Here is a 23,251-nt window from a genome sequence, read left to right as displayed (position 1 = left end):
ATTATAATAAGCACAATCTAATGGAGCAAGATATTTTTGGTGAATTTCACTAAAACTTCATCATTGTTTTCAAATTGCTAAGGATTTTGACAAATCATCATCACTTTAAAATTAAAAAAAATTAATTTTCCTTATATTTATTAAGGTTAGTACATTGAATTTGAATTTGATAAAATGCTTCCAAATATTAGCATAAAAGATATGAGAAATGCTATTTATTATATTTTGATGTAACATTAAATAATTAATTATTTTATTTAATTGTCAACCATTTAAATTTTTTTGAGGTAAACAACAATTTAAATTTTAGGTCCTGTTTAGATAGTGAAATGAGATGATTTTAGATGAAAGTTGAAAGTTAAATAAAATATTGTTAGAATATTATTTTTGTTTTGATATTTGTAAAAGTTGAATTATTTATTATATTTTATGTAAAAATTTTAAAAATTATAATAATGAGATAAAATAAAACCGTTTCGATATCTAAATAGGATCTTGATATAAAATAAAAAGTGTTAGAAATGACAATAAAGGGGAAAAAAGCATGAACATATTGTGGAGCACATCGGATCGGCTCCGCTCCGCTCCGATTCATATACACCCGATCCATATCCATCATCCTTACCTGAAAGGCTGAAATCGGAAATCCAACACGGGGAGAGAGAGAGAGAGAGAGAGCGCCGCTCTTATCGAATTCAAACCTGACATTGCAATGCTTAGCCAACGCTCTAGCGTCGACTTTCTTTTGGCTCCGGATCTCAGGTTCAGGGCCTGTTTGTCTCCGCGAACAAGCGCAAGCTCACTGAGCATCTCCATGGACCACAGTACCAAAGAAAAGCTTCGAACTTCTCCTCTTCCTTCTTCTTTGGCGCTAACGAAGCAGTCTTCGAAGCACATAAATCCAGTCTTGGGTTGTCGGTCTGCGCGCGACACTCGAGAGACCTCGCCCAGGTAAAGTGATTCTCTTTTTGGTTTTCTGTTCTCGGAAAAAGAATGAAGCAAACGATTTCTGTTCTCGAAATTGCTAGTAAAAGGTAACTGCGAGAAGCTTTTTCGAAAGCATTATGTTTTCTGAAACTTTTAAATTGTTTCGAAATGATTCTCTGCTTGATAATATTGGAATTTTGAATAAATTAGACACTGATTGGCTATCAGCTTGACCCAAAATCTCGGTACATTTTTTGGCCTTTAGAAGACACATAGAAAAAAATAATAAATTGTACTTATATAGGAAATGCTAAGCAATTTTGGTTTTTAATTAGGCTAATGATTAACTATATATTTCATCTTGGATTAAAAAAAACTATATTTTTCATCTTTTAGAGGATTTAGTTTATTTTATTTATCTATGAAATGAAAGCCGATTTTCTTATTATGATAACGTGTTGACAATATTTTTTTCTTCACCGCTTCTTTATAAGAGGTTGAAAGCGAGGCAATGGATGAGAAAGGAAATATGGATTTAGTTTCATTTCTCTTCTCACATATTGATTTTTGTTAGCATGGACTTATATGAAAGCACTAATTGAAAATTGTTTGGGAGGTGAGATTATCTATAATTTATATTCAATCAGTCCTTTAAGCCTTTGAATAAAAACTTGATGCACCGCCTTTTTATTAATGAATAAAATGAATGCACGCATGCTGAATCAAAACTCTTTACAGCATTGTCAAAATTGTAATAAAATAAAAAACTGGGTGGCAGCTTAACCTTTTAGGGTTGCCTGGCCACCCTAGCCACTCCATGGATGGCCGGCCACCCCATTTGGGGTGAGACCAGCCACCACAAAGGGTGGCTCTGCAATCAGCCTGGCACTGGGGTGGATCCCTATGCTGGAGTGTGTGGATCCACCCCTCGCTGGGGTGGTTCTAGAACCACCTTTTGTGGGGTGGGTGTAGATCAACCCTGCCGGGGTGGTTCTGCAACCACCTTGGGCAGGACGGCCAGATCACCCTTGAGTGGATCTCTGACTACTTAGCGTTTGGGTGGCAAGATCCGCTGCGACCCTTAGGTGAAAAAATCCAACGTCATATATTCGTTTTGAAAAATAACAGAGCGGTTTCTATATGGGATTCAGTCATAGAGAAAGTAGAGCGTCGATTAGCAGGCTGGAAGAGGATGTACCTGTCAAAAGGAGGTAGGATTACCCTGATAAAGAGTACATTATCTAATTTACCTACCTATTTCATGTCCTTGTTCCCCATTCTAGCAAGTGTGGCGCTTCGTATCGAGAAGTTACAGCTGGACTTCTTGTGGGGTGGGATAGGCGAGGAATTTAAATTCCACCTACTCAGGTGGGAGAAGGTTTGTTGTCCTCTCCCTAATAGTGGGTTAGGTATTCGTAATCTGAGATGTTTTAATCGGGCGCTACTTGGCAAATGATTGTGGAGATACCATAAAGAACTAGAAGCCTTATGGAGGTTGGTGATTGAGAGCAAATATGGGGGTTTATGGGGTTGATGGTGTATCAATGAAGTGAGAGGGACATATGGAGTGGGGTTGTGGAAACATATAAGGAAAGGATGGGGGGTTTTCTCTCATCATTCACGATTATGCCTAGGAGATGGGGCCAAGATCAAATTCTAGTATGATTATTGGTGTGGTAATGGTGCTTTAAAGGATCTATTTCCTGATCTCTTCAGGGTTGCAAATGAAATAGATGCTTCAGTGGCGGATGTCATGGTGATAGTAGGGGAACAAATCTAGTGGAACATCAATTTTAGCCGGGTGGCATGCTGACACATTGTGGTGGATACCTTCAGGTGGTGTTTTCTCGGTTCACTCGTTCTATAAAACCCTTTCACATGAGCTCCCTATTCAGTTTCCTTGGAAAAGAATTTGGAGAGATAAGGTGCCTCTCAAAACATCATTTTTTGTGTGGACTGCTTCCTTGGGTAAGATCCTCACAATGGATAATTTGAGGAAATGAAGGGTGATCATCTCAGATTGGTGTTGCATGTGTAGGAATGGGGGTGAATCTGTGGACCATCTTCTACTACACTGTGAAGTAGCTCGAGGGTTATGGAATGAGGTATTTAGCAGACTGGACTTGGGTTGGGTTATGCCTGAGACAGTAGTAGTGGTTTTGGCTAGCTGAACTGATCTAAGAGGAAATCAACAAATCAAGGCGGTAAGGAAGATGATTCTTATATGCATCATGTGGTTTGTATGGCAGGATCACAATGAACGGACGTTCAAGGACAAAGAGAGATCGAAGGAGGAACGTATTGCTTTCTTTTCTAGAACCCTTTGTACTTGGGCCTCTACCGTTTATTTTAATGGCCAGGATTTCTGTGATTTCCTTGTATCTATTGTCCCTATGTAGCTAGGGCATTCTTCGTACTACACATGGTTTTGCCTATTCTTTTATAATTCAACTTGATTACTTATCAAAAAAAAAAAAAAAAAAAATAACAGAACCTTTAGCTGGAAATTTGTGATTGGAGGATGTAAAACTAGGTTTTACACCACATCTTGACCGTAGGTGGAGTCATTTATCTAACACAAAATCTCCCCCCCACAATACTAATTTATGCAGGAAAGATGATGGACCAACACATGGAGTATCTGAAATGATAGTTGGTGTCCTGGGCGGAGGCCAACTAGGTCGTATGCTATGTCAAGCAGCATCAAAAATGGCAATCAAAATAATGGTTTTGGATCCACTTGAGAACTGCCCGGCAAGTGCACTTGCTTATTATCATATGGTTGGAAGCTTTGATGACAGCTCAACGGTCCAGGAATTTGCAAAGAGGTTCGATTTTCGCAAGTTTGTTGACATTTATGTTCATAGCTGTCACTTTTTGTTCTTTGTTCTTTTGTTATTATTTTCTAATAATATATCTATGTTTGTGGTAGATAGGTGTGGAGTATTGACTGTAGAAATTGAACATGTTGATGTTGCAACCCTAGAGATGCTTGAGCAACATGGAGTGGATTGCCAACCAAAAGCCTCTACGATCCGAATAATTCAGGTATGGTTTTTTAATCTTGAAGATTTTGATTTACAGTGTCATCTTGCAAAATATGACCACAGATAAGAAGTCATATGGAATAGGAAATACCTTCTGTTTTGCACCATTACAAAGGCAGATCCTTGTGGATTTTAGGTCCCACTGTGGATTTTCCATAGTCTTGGATTTACAACATGGTATCAAATTGACAAGATATATTGGAATGGAAGTTTCTCTATAAATACATTTTAACATTTACTATCTATTTAATGCAAATTAACCAAGACATGATGCATTTTCAATAACATTCCTTTTTCCTTAGGGTTGAGGTATAGGGGGAGGTGAAAAGAGTGCATTTCTTGGAAGTGTATAATTGTTAGGATTGATTTTTAACAACTTCTATTGTCATTGTAATGCAATCATACAACTGAACTGGCACTCTCATCTAGGGTTGGAAACAATATATTCATATGATGTAGTGCACATTGAATTTATCTAAGATGTTCATGTATAGTATTCTAGGTTCAGGATAGCTCTTTAATAGAATAAGTAATCGAGATCTAGTTGTTTTCAACTGCTGAATTAGGATAACTGATGGTTTTGAGTACCTATGTTTGAAGAGACCCTCATCTTTGCATATTATCCGCTCTCCAGTGCTCACATCTTTATTTCTCTCTCTTATTCATTTTTTCATTATTGTGGTATTACATACATATTTCAGGTTCTTCCTTTATTATTATGTCATTAGTTTCAATTCCAGTTTTTTTTTTTTTTTGGCGGGGGGGGGGGGGGGGGGGGAGGGAAAGGGGTGTTTCTGTTTCTGGTTTCATTAAAAAAATACTTGGGCTCACGGTTTTGGAGCTAGGCTTGACTTTTTGTTTGTAATTGGACTAAGTTAGGAATTTGTTTCTGACCACATTTAAGTTTAGTTGGCAATGGGCTAGAATTTTGTTTATCCTTCTTGTTATTCTAAGTAAGTTTCTATAGCTATTTACTCATATCTATCAAAATAAATTTAGTTGATACATTTTCGATTCATACAGGACAAATATCTCCAAAAGGTTCATTTTTCTCAGCATGCCATTCCACTTCCTGAGTTTATGCAGGTAGACTACTTGCATCAGTATCCAACTGAAGGAATTTGCTAATATCTTAACTTTATTTTTTAATTATCTGTGGAAGGTATTTTAATTTGATTATTATGAAACATGACTAAAACAGATAGATGATCTTGAAGGTGCCAAGAGAGCAGGTGATCTATTTGGTTATCCTCTCATGATTAAGAGCAAAAGATTAGCTTATGATGGGCGTGGAAATGCTGTTGCTAACAGTGAGGAGGAGCTCTTCTCTGCTGTAACTGGTAACATGTTCAGCATTTAAAGATTGAGCTCAATATTTGTAGGGATTTCTTATAATTTGGTATTCAATTGGAATTATTAGCCTTGTAATGTCTGTATTTATCTTTTGTTTCTTCCATTAATTAAGCACATTATTGCGTTGTCTTGTTTGCTGTTCTACATGCACAAGGATTCAAAACATTGTGGCTGGAAAAGAGTTCTTTATGTTAAGAGCTAACAAACCAAAGGAGGTGAATAAAACTAGTTAACTGAAGGTTGCATTTATTGTAGCACTCCAAATCCACATTGGACATATGAATAATCTGCTTAGAGTGGATAAGTTATAAGGGTAGTCATAGGTGTTAAGTCCCACTGATTCTGAATTATGGAAATGTGATTGTAATGATGCTTCAGATTGACGAATCTTTTTGGGGTTTCAATGTGAATGTGGCTAGTGCTTTTCCCAGATTGTTACATGTATGCATTCATGTCAATGTAATACCATGGCTGTTAGATGCTGATTTCTTTGGTTGGTACTGAAATTTTTGTTTGTAAGAGGAAAATGTACTTTTTCAACATTTCAAGATGCATAACGACACTTTCATCTAGCTTAACTTAGTTATCATGTGTTAATTTTTTTTTTTTTCATGATGCACTCCATATATGTTGCATGTTTGTTTAACTTCATGTCTATTTAGCTTTTTCTATTGGCTGTTTCTTTTGTATACATCCTGTAATTCTAGGGCTGCACTCCATGTATGCTTTTCTTTGATGCAATCTTATCCAACAAGGAAAGTCGTCCTATTAATGGTTTGTCCCTCAACTCAAAGGTTTCCTTTTTTAATGCTCTGAATGAGGCAAAGGTGTCATGTGTACGTAATGGTCTTTTTTTATCATATTACTTATACAAATATATTTTTTGATAAGTTAATAAATTATTAGAAAAACTTAAAACACATATCCTTGAGTACATAGGAAGCATGCAAGAGGAACACATAAGTAGGAATAGGAAAAAAGACAAGAAAATTATGAAGACTCTGCCCATTAAAATCTAGAGAGGTTGCCCACAGAAATAGTCTTGAAGAAAAAGTTCTAAGCTCTTCCATCACGCACTTGCATTTTGTGGTGTATTTGCAGGGAAGAATGATAAAAGAAACACCACACCAGACAAATAGGAACCATTTCCCATTCTGCTGCAATTTGTGGATTGCCATGTAACCCTCTCCAATTGGCATAGAGGTCCACTATCCTTTTGGCATAATCCAAGCTAACCCAACTCAACAGAGGAGGAAGTCATTCCATAAGGCACTGACAATCACACAATATTGTAAGAGGTCGTCTAATGATTTCCTGCTCTTCTTGCTCATATAGCATCTATCTATCCTAGCATCAGTCTGCCTATGTACCTCATTAGTGCACCACCCACCCCAAACACAACCAAATTTTGAATCTACTGCAGCTTTCCACAAGGCCTCTCTCTCATATTGGTAAGGTCAAAGCCGCTTCCCTAGGAGAGCATAAATAAACAAAAACACACTTTATATCGAAGTTTTGAATTCCGTTTCGGTAACCGTTTCAATTGAGGCATTGGAATGGAATATTTTGGTACCCGTATATACCATTGTATCATTTTGGGAATATCTTTATATATGTGTATCTACACAAACTCACAGATATATATAGAAATATATGTAATTTAAACTCTAAATTTCTTATAAATTATGAAAATTTAATGGAAACTTAACTAGTTGGTTGTTACTCTATTTATCGGTAATTCTATAAATTACTCAATTGTTTATGTTAAATTCAACATTTTGTTAGTTTTTCTAAATTTTTTAGACAGTTATATTTGCTATTCAATAGCTATTTAAGAAAAAAAACTCTATTCATCTCTAATCAGTCTCAAGATTATTTGTTAATCTCTGCAAATCTTGGAGATAGAGTTTAAAATTCATGTGGCTCAATCTTTCTTGCAGATTTGGATAAATTTGGTTTCTTTTTTTATGCAATTAAACCGATCAAAAAAAAGTTTATTTGTTAATAACAGTTTAGTTTAAAATTCTGTTTTCTCTTCATCTTTTAATTCTTGTTTGCAATATACTGTTCCAGTTTGTTCTCTAATGTTATGTCCCATTTAAGCAAAGGAAACCACCCATAAAAAAAATTAAAAAAAAAAAAGATGCAAAAGTGCTATGCATGAAAGCTGGAAGCTTGTCCCACATTGAAAAAATAAGTAAAGATTTACTCAACATTCAACTAAAAAAGCAACTCTCCCTCCCTCTCTGTGTGACGTGCAAAATATAAAAGCATAATGCTTTAAAATCGCAATTTCGCCTTTCATGCCTAACCGGTTTGTGGTTGTTGGAAAATTAAATAACACTATTTTATTTCTGGCCGAAATGTAAATTTTCCCCTAAATATCCATAACATGCGAAAAATTTCGAAATAGTCCGGTATTATGGACAAAACGGACTTATTTACTTGTCAAAAATCTTATGGACAAAACGGAATATAAGGGTTTAGTGTTCCGATCATTGATCGAGTACGGGAAGGTTTGGCCATTCCAGCCAAAATGGAATGGATTTTAAAACTTTGCTTTATATGACCATACCAGGTGAAATTTGAACTGTTCACCCAGCCCGCTCCATAAACAGTCCTGCTGTAACATCTCTATACAATTGGTTACACTCGATCTTTTCAATTATAGCTTCCCAAATAGAATAGCCTTTAAAGAGACTCTCAAAAGGGAGTCCTAGATATTTCATAGGGAAAGAGGTTACCTTGCATGCCAATAATGTGGCCAATCTACTCACATTAGAAACATTCCTCACAGGAACCATCTCTGACTTAGACAAATTCACTTCCAGCCCAAAAATAACTTCATTGCATAGACAAAGAGCCCTTACAGAGTGTTGTGGTCTGGGTTTGCCCCATAGAATATCAAGGTATCATTTGAAAACAAGATATGAGAAAAAGCACCCTATGATTTATTACCCCCACCGAGAAGTCTAAGAGAAAGCCCCATAAATAGTAGCTAATAACATTATGCTAACGCCTCTATGGAAATAACAATAAGCAATGGATATGGGGATTCACCTTGCCTCAAGCCTCAAGGATTTTCCTTTGGCTGGGTGTTACACAAGGTGAAGAAAATCCAAAATTGTGTGGGGATTGAGTATAAAGGTTTTGAATTTATGGAATTGCTCACTGCCATTGAAGCAAGACATGCTCAGATTAAGAAGTCGGGTTCCAAAAAACAGAGGGAGCTAAAGAGATTGACCCGGTCTATTATCTATGAGGGTAGCTCAAGCAGAGGAAAATCCAAAGGGAGGGTGCTGACAATTTCTTTGTGAGGCCTAAGATTGTATCTTGGAATTTCCGATGGCCTAATGAGGCCAATAGCGTCTTCATATAAAAAACCTACTTCATAAGTGGAAGGCGGATATTGTTTGTTTGCAAGAAACTATGATGGGAATTATTTCATGAAGCATTGTTCGTAGCTTGTGGAATTGTCCATATGTTGATTGGGTTTATCTTGCATCTCTTGGGGCCTCGAGCGGAGTGTTAGTTATGTGTGATCAAAGGGTAGTGGATAAAATTGAGGAGTACATTGGGGAGTATATAGCAACATGCTCCTTTAAGAATGTGGAAGATAGTTTTATGTGGGCTTTTGCGGGAATTTATTGGCCAAATTTAAACAGCAGAAGAAGTCTTTTATGGGAGGAGATTGCTGGTTTGTATAGCTGGTGGGACATGCCATGGTGCATAGGTGGTGATTTTAATGTTATAAGATCCTCAAGTGAAAGATAGGGAGAGAGTAGGCTCCGGCCTGCAATGATGGAGTTTGGAGTTTATATTTGATTTGGGTTTGGTGGATATTCCTCTTATGGGTGGAGCATACACTTGGTCGAACTATCAAACGTGATCTAGATTGGACAGATTTTGTCTCCTCGGATTGGAAAACTCATTATCTGGAGTTATGTCAGAAAAGACTAACTGGACTCTGTTTGGATCATTTTCCTATCTTGTTGGATTGTGGAGGTATTCGCGGAGGATGTAGGTACTTCAAGTTTGAGAATATGTGGCTAAAACCGAAGGTTTTGTGGAAAGGGTCAAGCAATAGCGGTCCTCCTATAAGATCCATGGGCCATGGCACTCCAAGTTTCATTTTTGTAGGTAAGCTGAAAGCTTTAGATAAAGATTTAAAGATATGGAATGCACAATCTTTTGGAGATATAAGTGATTTAACCCCTAGGGCTTGGCTCAAGTGGTAAAGGCCTTGGGCTTGGGAGTATGCTCCCCCCAGGTCCAAGGTTCAAATCTCCTTGGGTGCAAACAATCTCTAGGGGCCATACCCCTTGATGAAAAGTCAGCGATTTAACCAGTTCCATGTAGAGACACTTCCAAGGGTGCGGTGCACTGGACCGGGGTTTACTTTGCAGGGGTGGGTCTAAAGTGCCCTGCCTTGGAAAGGTTCCCAGACATAAAAAAAAAAAAAAAAAATATATATATATATATATATATATATAAGCGATTGGAAGAAGTCTCTATTGGAGGAGCTACATGAGGTAGAGAGGGCAGAGGAGGGTTGGACACTATCTATGAAGGAACTCTCTCGGAAGACAGACTGTTTCAAAAATTGAGAGGGTTACCTTATTGGAGGAGATTTCATGGCGTCAGAAATCTCGGGCACTATGGTTGAAAGAAGGAGATCGAAGTACGAAGTTATGCCATAGAGTGGCCAACTCGCATGGGAGGACTAACGCCATTGAAATGTTGAACATTGATGGAGTTGTTTCCACGGAGTTTCCAGTGATTAAGGATCATGTTGCTGGTTTTTTGAATAGTTGCTTACCAAGCAAGTGGTGTGGAGGCCAAAACTTGATGGGCTAGCTTTGAGACCATTGAGCAGCAGAGTGTTTCCTAGCTAAAGATGCCTTTCGCCAATGGTGAAGAGGATGGTCAAAGACAAAGCACCAAGTCCAGACCCTTTTTTTATGGGGTTTCTCAATCTTGTTGGGAAGTGGTGAGGATGATTTGATGAAGTTTTTCCAGGAATTTTTCTCATTTGATAAGTTTGAGAAAAAGCCTCAATGCCACTTTTATTGCGCTTATTCCCAAGCAGGTTGGGGCTTTAAATATTAAGGATTTTCGGCCTTGTGAATGAAGTGTATAAGAGTCTTGGGGAGGATTGTTTTGAGACCCCAAAACGCATTTGTAAGGGGAAGGTGCCCACCTTGATCTTGCCCACTGAACCTCGGCACCACCTCCCGTGGGCAAGTGACCCCGTCTGGATGCCGGGGGCGGATTGGCCCCCACGACCGTTTGCCCACCCCGTCCAAAATCAACCGCAAAACAAAAAAAAATTCAAAATCCAACACCAAACTTTCGTAGAGAGAGAGAGAGCGCGATGGACGGTGGGGCCGCTAGGGTTTGGGTGAGAGGAAGAGAGACTGAGAGCAGGGCCGACTCAATATGTTGTAGGGCCTAAGGCGGAAATTTTGAGCGAGGCTTTTTTCATTTTAAAAAGAATAAAATAAAATAAAATAAAATAATTTTAATTTTAATTCACACTACCTTTTTATTTAAAAATAATTCCTATCCTTTTGCAAAATAAATTATTGATTCGAATTTTATACCACATTTTCAACTAATAACCGACTTAATTTTTGTTAGAAACTTATCGGTTTAGGGAGGATTTTATCAAATTTAATTTTACAAAACGTACTTTAGACTCTTAGAAGCAATTATAATCATTATTTTCAAGTAAGTTCTATAAATAATCTACGGATTTGGGAAAAAGTTGGTCCTTGCCTCTTCAAAGGATAATACAAAAACTTTTTATGAACACTCGAAAATTAGATTTTGCTATTTATAATTTTCACATTATATATTAAACTAATAATGACAAAGGAGAAATGTATTTTTATAAGGAGAGTACGGGAGATAATTATTACGTGGAGATACTTTTAAAACTAGTAATGACATAATATCTATTTGATACTTTTGATGTTTTCTCATTGAGTTAATTTATTTTTTTAATTAATTTTACTTAGAATTTTTTTTTTTGGGCCTTCTTCCACTAGGGGGCTTAGGCAATTGTCTAATGGAAGAACTGGCCTTGACTCAGAGGAAAGAGAGAGAGAGATGCCGCCCCCGGGGGGGGGGGGGGGGGGGTTGTTAAGTTTTAGACAAAACCTAACCCTGAAATGACGTTGTTTTACTAAAGAAAATTGTTTTTTTTAACAGATATGTATATATATATGTGTTGTGTGTGTGTGGGTTGGGTTGGGCAGACGAGGTAAACCCCAGGGACCCAGCTCGGGCCTCGCCCTCGGCTCCTAGGTACGTGTGGGCATGCCTCCGCATGCCCTCCGTCTGTGGGCAGAGGCCCTTGTCCCGACCAGGCAGAGGCCGGACTGGTGGTGCCCTGCCGCACAACCTTAAGGTAAATATTAGATCTAGTACTAATAGCGAATGAATGTTTAGATAGTAGATTAAAATCTATTGATCCACACATCTTATGCAAGCTGTATATGGAGGAGGCTTATGATCACGTTATTTGTGACTTCCTATTATACTTGCTTGGGAGGTGTAGATTTGGGGAAAGATGGTGGTGCTCTTAGAATCTCTACAGCGAGGTTCTCAGTTTTGGTGAATGACAGTCCAATATAGGAGTATGTGTGGGGGAAGGGGGGGGGGGGGGGGGAGGGGGGGCACTAGGGATGTATAAGGGGTTTATGGAGTGGGAGTCTGGAAGCACATTAGAGGTTGGGGGTTTTTTGCTCGACACACTATAATCGTGATTGGAGATGAATCTAGAATAAAATTCTGGCATGATTTATGGTGTGGAGATAGAGCACTTAAGGACACATTCACTATAGTTTTCAAGATTACTTGTGGAAAGGAAGCATCAAAGACGGACCTCATGGAGATGTCTGGTGGTTTCAATCCAATGGAATGTGAGCTTTATCAGGGTGGCCCATGATTGGGAAGGCAGCAGCTTTGCTGATTTTTTCAGACTCTTGTACGCCATGAGATTGAAAACTCAAGGAACTGATAAGATGTGGTGGATACCCACTAGAAAAGGTACTTTTTCTGTTCATTCCTTTTATAAGACTCTCACAGATCCGCAGAACAACCACTTTCCATGGAGAAGTATTTGGAGAAATAAGGTGCCTCTCTAGGTGGTATTTTTCGGTTGGACAGCTTTTTTAGCCAAGATTTTGACTATGGATAACTTATGGAAATGCCGGGTGATTGTTGTGGAATGGTGTTGTAAGTGCAGAAGAATGGCGAGACTGTGAATCATCTTCTACTGTATTGTGAGGTTGCCAGGGCGTTATGGGATGATATCTTCTGAAGATTGGAGTTAGCTTTGGTTATGCCTGCTGCTGTGGTCGAGCTTCTGGCCAGCTGGAAGAATCTGGGTGGTATTCCACAAATCACAGCTGTGTGGAAGATGGTTCGTTATATATATATTCTATGGTGCCTATGAAAAGAACAAAATGATCGGACTTTTGGACGATAAGGAGCGTTCATTAGAGGAGATTAGATTCTTCTTTGTCGAAACTTTATTCCTCTGGGCTAAAGCTGTATATTTCAATGGTCTATATTTTCATGATTATCTTGTTTCTATTTTTTCCTTGTAACTAGGTGTTAACTCTTTTATACCCCCTATATACTTGGACTAGGCCTATTCTTATTAATATAATATTTTACTTATAAAAATAAAAAAAAGCCAAGAGTATCATTCATCAATAGAGAAAAGCACGCATAGAAATAAAATGTGCTATCCAAGATCGTCATATTGTCCCCAAAACCACATTTCTCAAGCAAATAATACAGAAACTCCCAATTAACATGATCATATGCATTCTCAATATATAATTTGTAGAGTACCCCTGGCTTACCTGACCAAAGTGTGTGATCCAAACATTCATTAGCAATAAGCACAGGGTCCATAATTTATTCATCTCTGAGAAATGCATTTTGAGATTGTGAAATGATCTTCTTGATAGCCCTACTCACAATGTCTTCTTTAATTATATCCCAGCAATTTATTGGACTGAGAAGAAAGGGGGCTCAGAATGAAGAGGCTTGTAACTGAGAAAAGCAAGGAGGTCAACCTCTTTCAAATAATATTGTACAGTATTATGGGCCTCCAAGCAAGTTGCTCAGAAAATATATGCCCATAATACTGTACAATATGATTCCTGATTTCAGTTTGCTCAGAGGAGACTGAGTCATAATGTAGATAGTGCTTTCTTGTGTAGGAGGCACTGAGGACATGGGCTATGAAATCAGAATTAATCTGGAAAAAAGGACTTTTGCTATGCCTTCTTTTCTCTTTTGAATCTAAATGCTGATGTCTTACCATTTCTGGTAGATGACAGCAAAAAAGATTTATCATTCAAACTGAGCTTTTTTTATATATTTTTTGTGTAATTAATGTTGTAAGGTTTAGAAAGGAGTTCACTTAAAAAAAATCAACATTATTGAGATTAGGATATCTGATCAGGTGATGATGACTCTCTTATGTTAGGTTTAATTGGCCTTTCTATATTTAGTACGTTTCCAGAAAGGTGTTCAGTTTATTAACTGGTTTTATACATCAGATACTTGTGGAAGAATGCAGAGGGAAGAGGCTTGCATTTGTCCACATCATTATGCATAATCTTTCTGGGCTGGTCAATTAAAGAGAGGGCATAAACCCCAAGGGGTTGGCCCAAGTGGTGAAGGCCTTGGTCTTGGGGTATCACTCCCTTCAAGATCCAAGGTTCAACACCTCATGGGTGCAAACAATCCTTTGGGGCCACACCACCTAGTGAAAAGTCAGCAATTTAACCAGTTTTGTGTAGGGAAACTTCCGAGGGTGCGGCGCACAGGACTAGGGTTTACTCTGCAGGGGTGGGTCCGAAGGGCCCTGCCTTGGAGAGGTTCCTAGACATAAAAAATAAAAAATAAAAAAAATAAAGAGGGGGCATAAATTTACAGGGTTTGTAGAGATAAAACTCCTTACTTTATGCACACTTAAGTTGGGTATTTTGGGCTCCAAATGGAGACAAAATGGGTTGAACAAAATCAGTGTGACCTGGTTTTGAGGCCTTAAATTACTATTTCCAGCGTGCTGATTCTGGTATGTTGGAAGCCTTTCTTTATCTTAGATTGTTTCTATCAGATGGAAACATTGCTACCCTTAGATGGTTCCATCACATTTGAGTGATCGTTATTGTTCCTATTGTATTGAACATTATTGTCGTGTAGAGCTATGTATGTACAACCTCTTAGTTTCATGAACCAATGTTTCTGTTTTGTAAATTTGTATTAGTGGATACTTATATTTCCTTTGAACTTCTTGTTTTTTGCAGCTCTTGGTGGATTTGATCGTGGTTTATATGTTGAGAAGTGGGTGCCCTTTGTAAAGGTTAACGAACATATACAATTTATTTTGCTTTTTCAATCTGCATTTTTATTTAATTTAATTTTTATGGATGCTGCAATGTGAAACACATGTTCCAAACTTTGGGCAAGACATATAAAGATTAATTTTCAAAATAAATTTCTTCCAAAATAATAACTTGTAAGTATTCTTTGAAGTGCTTCACCTTTTTAAATTCTACAACTAGGCATGCCTGGTTCACTTGCATGATACTGGGGCATGAATAGATATAACCATCTATTTTGTAGGGAAGCAGTGAGCTTCCAATTTTTCTTTTGGTAGTGTTGAGTGTGTGATCCCACATGCATCAACTGCTTGCTAGCGTACTTCAGAAGCAACCTAGATGCTTGTGAAATTGAAAACAAGTTCTGTAGCCACTTCTATTTAGAAAATTATGAAAAAAAAAAAGATATAAGTTGCTAATCCTGAAATCTCTTTTTTAAACCTTCTAGGTAATTAATTGATATTGTGGCCTTCAAAGCTATTTCTTCTAAAGAATGTAATGAAGTAATACTGTCCATTTACCACATAGCTTTTTAATTAATTTCTTTAGCCTTTTACTTCTATCTATTTTTAATTTTAAGCATTCATACTTCATTGCATTTATTTATTTTTTGATTGGCACCTAGTGTCTGAGAACATCATCCCGACGAATCTTGGGCGTGCACAGGCCCTTGACAAGTAGTTTCCTGAAAGTGCACTTTGGGTAATTCAAGAGGAAAATTCTCCAATCCGATGGCCCTTAGAGATTTTTTGCACCCAAGGGAATTTGAACCTTAGACTTGGAAGGAGCATACCCCCAAGCCCAAGACCTTTACCAATTGAGCCAACCCCTAGGGGTTACTTCATTGCATTTATACAATATTAAGGTTGTTACAAAAGTCTGATTATTTGCATTCCATTTTGTTAATCATATTCATCTTGCTGCAGCTTTTGTCATTACTATTTTACGATCATTTCTTTACTTTGAAGTTGCTTTTTATGTGAAGAGCATAATTTGGAATCCAATGTTTAGACTTTATTCATTTTATGCTTTCACATGATCGGTATGGTATTTCTTTGGCATTTCTTTTTTGGTATTTTCACAGAAAAGTACTTTTTTAAATATTAATTCTTCACTTTGCTTTAGAAAGTCTGAAAGATAACATCTTATGGATTTTCTCTTATTGTTTTTTGGGAATGACTATAGGAGTTGGCTGTCATTGTGGCAAGAGGAAGAGATGATTCCATCTTGTGCTATCCTGTTGTTGAGACCATTCACAGGTAAGATTTGTATTCAATGTTTACGTTGCCATGTATCTATGTTAATGGTATGTGAGGAGCTTTCACCTGGTGGCAATACATGTTAACTTTGCACTGTTCATATTTCAGTGGGGATCTTTGATATCTTGCAGGGAAAATATTTGTCACATAGTCAAGGCACCTGCTAATGTGACATGGGACATCAGAAACCGTGCTACGGATGTTGCCTACAAGGCCGTGAGTTCGTTAGAAGGTGCTGGTGTTTTTGCAGTTGAACTGTTTTTGACTGGGGATGGTCAGGTTGTGTATCTGTTGACATATTATAGTATTTATTGAACTGCATTTTGCTTTCTTTTTCTCCAGAAAAAAAAAAATGTTTATTTTATCCCTTGTTTCTGCAATTTGCTACTTTTGACAAATTATACATGTTCTAAACTCTTGACAGATTCTGTTAAATGAAGTGGCTCCTAGACCACACAATAGTGGTCATCACACAATTGAGTCTTGCTACACCTCACAATATGAACAACATTTGCGGGCTGTTTCCGGTCTTCCACTTGGTGATCCATCAATGAAGTCTCCTGCTGCCATCATGTACAATATACTAGGCGAAGATGAGGTAAAGTTCTTTGGATTTGGATTTGCATTAGGGGGGGGGGGGGGGGGCCTTATCTAACTGTGATGATGGTATGAAGTTTGGAAAATTTGGAAAATAAAGTCCATTTTTCAAAAAGTGGATCATGCTTATACTGTTCTGAATGAGGAAACTAAAAGGATGCTTAAATCTTCAAGATGCAAACTACACATTTGCCGTCTATTTTATCTTGGAACCTCGTGTTAGTTGATAAATTATATGTGTTTTTGTGTGTATCTGGCCATGGATATTGAACAAAATGCTTGAAAGTTATCACTAAGAATAATGTTGGGGGTGTGCTTGTGTCAATGTAAATGTATCTTGCAAAATGGAGTTTAGTGCATTGAAAATCTTTAGCAACAAATGGAGTTTACCTGTTCAATGGAAAACTAGCAAAATGAGAAGAAAATATTGTATGTCTTTCAAAGTGGAATTTTTTTAATGCTTTTTCAAAGCATAAAGCATTTTCCGCCATTTAAAAGCTTCTCTCTCAAGGCCATCTCTGGCATGTTAGTCCAGCCTATTCTGAATCAAACAATGGTAACTGTGTCATTTTTTCACTGATAAATGTTTTTTCAATACGAATGCTTTATATTGAAATAAACACAGCTTCAGAAGATATGCAAATGGTAGGATGTTGATTATTGGGCCAATTTTTTAAAATTTCAGAGTGAGTCTGGGTTTGTTTTAGCTCACCAACTGATCAGAAGGGCATTGAGTATTCCAAGGGCTACTGTTCATTGGTACGATAAGCCAGGTGGGATTCTGCTCTCTCTCTCTCTCTCTCTCTCTCTCTCCACTTGAAAACTCACTTGCAGTTAATGACTTGGCAGAAATGCGAAAGCAGCGAAAGATGGGCCATGTCACCATTGTTGGCTCTTCCTTGGGTGAAGTGGAAGAACAATTAAAAGCAATGCTGAAGGAAGAATGCTCCAGTTATCCTTCCGCAGGTTAGTTGCTCTAGACTGTCCTCATATTTACCTACCGAATGGCATGATGCTGGTGGATTTAAAAGTAAGTTTGTCTAGTAGTTTTTGTTCATCATGTCTGATGCAATTTTTTTTTTTTGGTAAATGTACCTATAAAAAAAATTAAATTTGTTATCCAAATAAAAATTGAAATGTCATCAAAAGTCTGCATTTAGTTGATCAGTTTGATTAAATACGTTGAATAGGTGAAAATATGTGTGCACAATTTTGTGAAATCGAGGCAGTAATTATGATCAATTCAATAGAAAAGAAGGAATAGTGTGTAAATTAGGAAATTTCTGCAATAATTATCTAATGCCACTATATATTTTCAGGCAATAGGCTCTGTGGTAAATACATATTGCATCAGAAGTCTTTCCTGGGGTGGAAAAGTTATAGGTGGGAGGGAGATTACCATAAAATTTTCTTAGGGAGTCATGAATTCTTATAGTTGCAAGCATTTTACTTTCCTTTAAAGTTTATATCCGGAATATTTTGTTCTGATTTAGATGTGACAAGGTCACATGCAAATTGGGTTAACGTTGCTTTCATTCTGAGTGCAGTAACACCACTTGTTGGGATCATTATGGGCTCTGATTCAGATCTTCCCGTTATGAAGGATGCTGCAAGGATTTTGAATATGTTTGCTGTGCCTTATGAGGTTAACTTCTGGTGAATTCCATTGGCTTTTATGAAATTCTTGAGCCATTGATTGCGTTTCTTTTATATTCAAATTCTACCTGACAATTCTTATTATTTGCAGGTGAAAATAGTTTCAGCTCACCGGACCCCTGAAGTGATGTTTTCTTATGCCTCGTCTGCTTGTGAGCGAGGCATTCAGGTTATAATTGCTGGTGCTGGTGGTGCAGCCCACTTGCCAGGCAAGTTATATCTGAGCTATGCTCCATCTTTAGTGTTGTAATGTATCACAGGTCTCACTGACATTAAGCAAGCCCTGGCATGACTTGAAGGTATGGTAGCTGCACTCACTCCCTTGCCTGTTATTGGTGTCCCCGTGCATGCTTCTGCATTGGATGGACTTGATTCGCTTCTATCCATTGTCCAGGTAATACCATAATTTTGGTTAGTATGCTAGTATATGATTTTCTAATTTAATAATCACATTTATGGTATGTGAAGTTTTGTAAAGATCCCATATCCTATACATATAATCTTTGTTGTTTTTCTTAGGTGCCGTTTAGATAGTGAGTTGAGATGAAAGCTGAAAATTAAATAAAATATTGTTAGAATGTTATTTTCTAATATTATTATTATTATTTTGGATTTTGAAAAAATTGAATTGTTTATTATATTTTGTGAAAATTTGAAAAAGTTGTAATGATGATATGAGATGAGATGAAACACTTCTATCCAAATGGGGCCTAAATCTTTTAGCTTTTTTTATTATTATTAATTTATTTGTCCAGTTTATTTTTTTTTATGAGTAAAAAATTATATATATCAAAAGGAGAAACCAAGTATATTGAATGTATATAAGAAAACACATTGCCCAAAATGACCCAAAAAGCCCGTGGAAAAACAACTCAAAATATATCAGACCCGACCCCAACCCCTTGATTCTCGTCTTCACAATGCCCTCTCTTTAGACTTCCCTCTAGTTGAGCTACCACCCTTAGCATCGTAGTTGATTGCCCAAGAAAGACTTTTGTCCAGTTTATACAAGGAAAGTGATTTATTTTTCTATAAGCTGCCTCAATAAGATTGCTTTGGTTACTATTTATCATAGGAGTGGCAATTTGTGTTTGTGGGTCATGTTCGTGTTATTTGAAGTCAACATGCAACCATATAGGCCAACTTTAATACGACCCGTTAAGTTAAATGGGTCAGACTTTCAAACCCTAACACAACCTATTTAAATAACAGGTGACACAACACAACTTGTTTTGACCCGTTCAATAATTAATTAGAAATGAGTCAGCACGAGACGACTCATTTGAACTCGTTTTATGTAAATGGATTGAACTGACCTGCATAACCCATTTGACCTAATTAATATAATTTCACATAAAAGTTAAAATCTATATTCATTAGTAACCACTATATCTCTAAACAAACAATAAGACTACCTACTAACAAAAAATATTAATATTTTTCAGATTTCAACCTATAATAAAACTAATATTTCAAGTCCAACAACAAATATGAGCATAGGTCCAAATCACAATCCCAAAAATAAAAAACATAAGCATATTGGGGAGTGGGGGCGGCATAAGAGAATGAGAGACGAGTGATAAGTTAGGGTTTTTTTAGTTTTTAGGGTTAAGAGGATATAATTGTAATTTTGAAATAAAATTTAAACGGGTTATTGTGAATTGATTTCGAGTTAACCCATTTATTAATCATATCTTAACGGGTCAACCCATTTTGACTTGAACACATTTATATCAAACTCAAACTCACTAATTTCGTGTTGTGTTTGTGTTAGGTTTACGTGTCATATCACATATTGTCACTCTTAATATATCACACTCCTAGAATTTAGGCAAGTGGATGGAGGTGATGTTTTTAAATGATGTTTAATTAGATGCAAAACATCGGTGCCTAAATGAAGACTTTCATAGCCCAAATTTGACAGACTATGGAGCCCCAAGAGAAAATATATAAATTTATCTCTTCGTCTGTAATCTACAAGTTCAAATTAGGTTTCCATTCCCCATTGCATGTATTTACATTTTGTTTTGTTTTTAGATCTGATTTCCAAAAATTCCTTCTAAAAACTTTTTTTTTTTTTCCCTCTTTTGACGATAATGCAGATGCCAAGAGGTGTCCCAGTTGCAACAGTCGCAATAAACAATGCTACCAATGCAGGTTTGCTCGCTGTAAGGATGTTGGGGATTAAAGATGTTGACCTACTGGCAAGGTTGAGCTCTCTCTCTCTCTCTCTCTCTCTCTCTCTGTGGTTGGAAATAATTTATAGTTTGTGTCAAGTACGAAACTAAGAAAGAACAAAAAATATTTATCTGACATGTCCTGCATTTGCTGATCTGGGATTAATATTGTTTGCAGAATGAGTCAGTATCAAGAAGATACAAAGAATGATGTCTTGAAAAAAGCAGAGAAGTTGGAAAAGGATGGTTGGGAATCATATTTGAATCCCTGAGTACGAAGCAGCTCTTGTGATGGTTTCACGAGTTCAACATTAATTATGGAACTTCGAGTTGGACAAATTAGGAAAGGAACAGAAGGAAATGTTGAGATAAGAAGTATCAAGTGAATCGTGATTCTGTAAGATGAAAAAAAAAAACATGCTAAGAGGAAAAGAAAAAAAAAATAAAAAAAGTGTAAATGGGAAGTATCAATTTTGCTTCAGACTGGAGAGTCAAGAAATGAAATTACTGATTAAAAAAAAAAATAGAAGGAAAAAAAATAGAAAATCTAGATGTGGTTGGAGCGTGAGGGTAGGAAGAAGCCTTCTGCCCATTGTTGTATGCTATAAGATTCACTGTACTGGTTTAGTTTATTGATTTAAAGAACTTCCTCATGCATTAGTAGCATGTCTTTTTTTGGTTTTTGGTTTTTGTATTTCACTATCTAGACGGCGAGCGATAGCTTATTACAGTTTGAATCAGTGATAATGTTGAAAAGGTGAGGATCCTATACCCATTGGAAAATTTTCAGGAGTTGCTACCAATATTTTGAATACTGTATCTGACACGATATGGGTGAAATAGGGATTTCATACCGGGTTAAATATCAGCCATTTTGGTGTGTTTTGGTCAATACAAGCTGATTTTTGATGTACCAGCCGATTTTCAGTTTACCGGCTGAAATTTTATATTTTTGTATTTTCATCATTTTCATTTTAATTTTCACATCTAAAGATTATTTTCTAAACTTTTTTTTTTAATTCTCTTTTCTTGAGGACTGAAAATCAAATCCCTACTCATTTTCATGATGAGGATGAATAATTGTTTTTTTTAATAGTTGGATTGAGAACTTATAAGTATTATTGAGTTTTATGAATATGTATTTTAATTTTTTAAGATTTGCATTGATGTTATTTTGAAATATAATTTATACATATATAATTTATTTATTTATATATAGACTATTTCGAAATAGTATCGGTACTGAAATATTTCTTTTCAAATATCTTAACAGAAACGGTATTAAAAATTTCGGTTGCCACTAAACCGAACAGTTCAAGCTTCATGTTGTTTCCTCGTGCCCTGCAATGTACAATCGGATTGTCAAAGGCATGGTATGCTAAGAAGCATATAAGATATGGGTTATGATGATGAAGGGTGTATGTAACGCCCCGGTCCTGCAGAGATTGAAGAGTTACTCCCTGTAACTTAAAACTTACAATTTTTCAATACATTTGCAGATTTCAAAAATATAAAGTCATTAGAATACTACAAAAATCTCTTAATAAAATCCGTCGATTATCAGAAATCTTCCATGAGTAATCCACTATACTTAAATAATCATCCCACCGATGCTCCATAATCTTAATCCTTAGCTGAACTATTCAAAATCATCTGAAAAAAATTATGGAGATAAGGGGTGAGTTATCAACAACTCAGTAAGTAGATGACATATACTAGTATGTAAACATGAGCATTTTCACAGAGTTCAGAATGCAGAAACAAAACATTTCAGTATCAATATATATATCTCAAAAATACATATTATCAGAAAATCAAAGCGACTTTTCAAACATTTTATATTCAGAAACCAACTTTTCATATTCAAAGACTCCTTTGGCACAACATGACTGAACATCTTCATCTTATCATATCATATTAGAGCATCATATCATAACAGAGACTATGTTTAACCCCCGTGGTAGGTTGTGCATCCTGCGGAAAGCCAAGCAGAACATAAATCACCATGTTAACAAAGCGATTGCACTCAGAACAGAAAACCACTATTATATCCCGTGGTGGGCCAGAGGTCACTATTGTATCCCGTGACAGGGCCACATATTAGAGCAAAACATAATCAGAATCACCATATCAGAATCAGAATCAGAGTCAGAACAGAATCAAAGTACTGATATTCAGATCATTTCACATTTTCCAAAACAGATTCAAAACATCTTCGCATCACATGCAAAATTTATCAAATTTTCATATTCACTCATTTTTCTAAGTTCAATAACAGAATGCCAAAAATAAGCTCATGTCTACACTAGTCATGTAAGAAAATATTTTATTTTTATACAAAATTTCATGAGTAATGCAGAACAAATAACTGAAGTCGTTTCAGATTTCTTTTCATAACAAAACATGCACATTTTTCAAAAAGGATCTCAGTTCATTTTATTGTATGTAAAGTCTAGCATAGGAATCCCGCTTACCTGAACTTCTTAGCTTATCAGAATTTCTCCATAGCAGTACTGAACAAAAATCAATCGTCACCTATAAAATAATCATGTAATTCTCGTAAATTTTCAATAAATCATGTATTTCGATATTTAAGCCTAAACTTCTAAAATAACTTATTTTAATTAAACTTCTAAAATTATCATTACCCTAAAATATCGTCACTTTTCAAATTCACTGGTATTCCCTTACTAATCACTTAACCTAATTCCAAATAACAACAAGCACAGTACGTAAGCTGCCACCATATAAAATAACCCAATCGAAACTACACGTTAACACAATAAGGTTTGGATGGCTTACAACTAAAAGGGCAAAATTGTAAT

The 23,251-nt window shown here is 36.4% G+C and overlaps 1 protein-coding gene across 3 annotated transcripts; it reads left to right on the top strand.

Moving 5' to 3' along the window:
* The first annotated feature begins 589 nt into the window (after positions 1–589).
* Positions 590–21,096, top strand: LOC121263292 (phosphoribosylaminoimidazole carboxylase, chloroplastic-like). Of its 3 annotated transcripts, XM_041166097.1 has the most exons (16): positions 590–951; positions 3,540–3,755; positions 3,864–3,975; positions 4,998–5,060; positions 5,176–5,314; positions 14,663–14,718; positions 15,923–15,996; positions 16,128–16,275; positions 16,421–16,594; positions 17,279–17,366; positions 17,443–17,559; positions 18,141–18,238; positions 18,341–18,458; positions 18,549–18,643; positions 20,352–20,458; positions 20,605–21,096. In XM_041166097.1, the coding sequence occupies exons 1-16, from the start codon at positions 713–715 to the stop codon at positions 20,696–20,698; spliced, it is 1,938 nt and encodes a 645-aa protein (XP_041022031.1). In that variant the 5' UTR covers positions 590–712; the 3' UTR covers positions 20,699–21,096. The 3 variants fall into 3 exon arrangements, with proteins under 3 accessions (XP_041022031.1, XP_041022032.1, XP_041022033.1); XM_041166098.1 differs by lacking the exon at positions 590–951 and having other exon boundaries at positions 3,593–3,755; positions 3,860–3,975; XM_041166099.1 differs by lacking the exons at positions 590–951; positions 3,540–3,755; positions 3,864–3,975; ... (1 more) ...; positions 5,176–5,314; positions 14,663–14,718 and adding an exon at positions 14,763–15,602.
* Positions 21,097–23,251: the final 2,155 nt, after the last annotated feature.

This window comes from Juglans microcarpa x Juglans regia, chromosome 4S (genome assembly GCF_004785595.1).
Source record: "Juglans microcarpa x Juglans regia isolate MS1-56 chromosome 4S, Jm3101_v1.0, whole genome shotgun sequence".
NCBI classification, from domain to species: Eukaryota; Viridiplantae; Streptophyta; class Magnoliopsida; order Fagales; family Juglandaceae; genus Juglans; species Juglans microcarpa x Juglans regia.
Note: the sequence above shows the minus strand (reverse complement) of the source record. Positions and strands in the feature narration are given on the sequence as shown.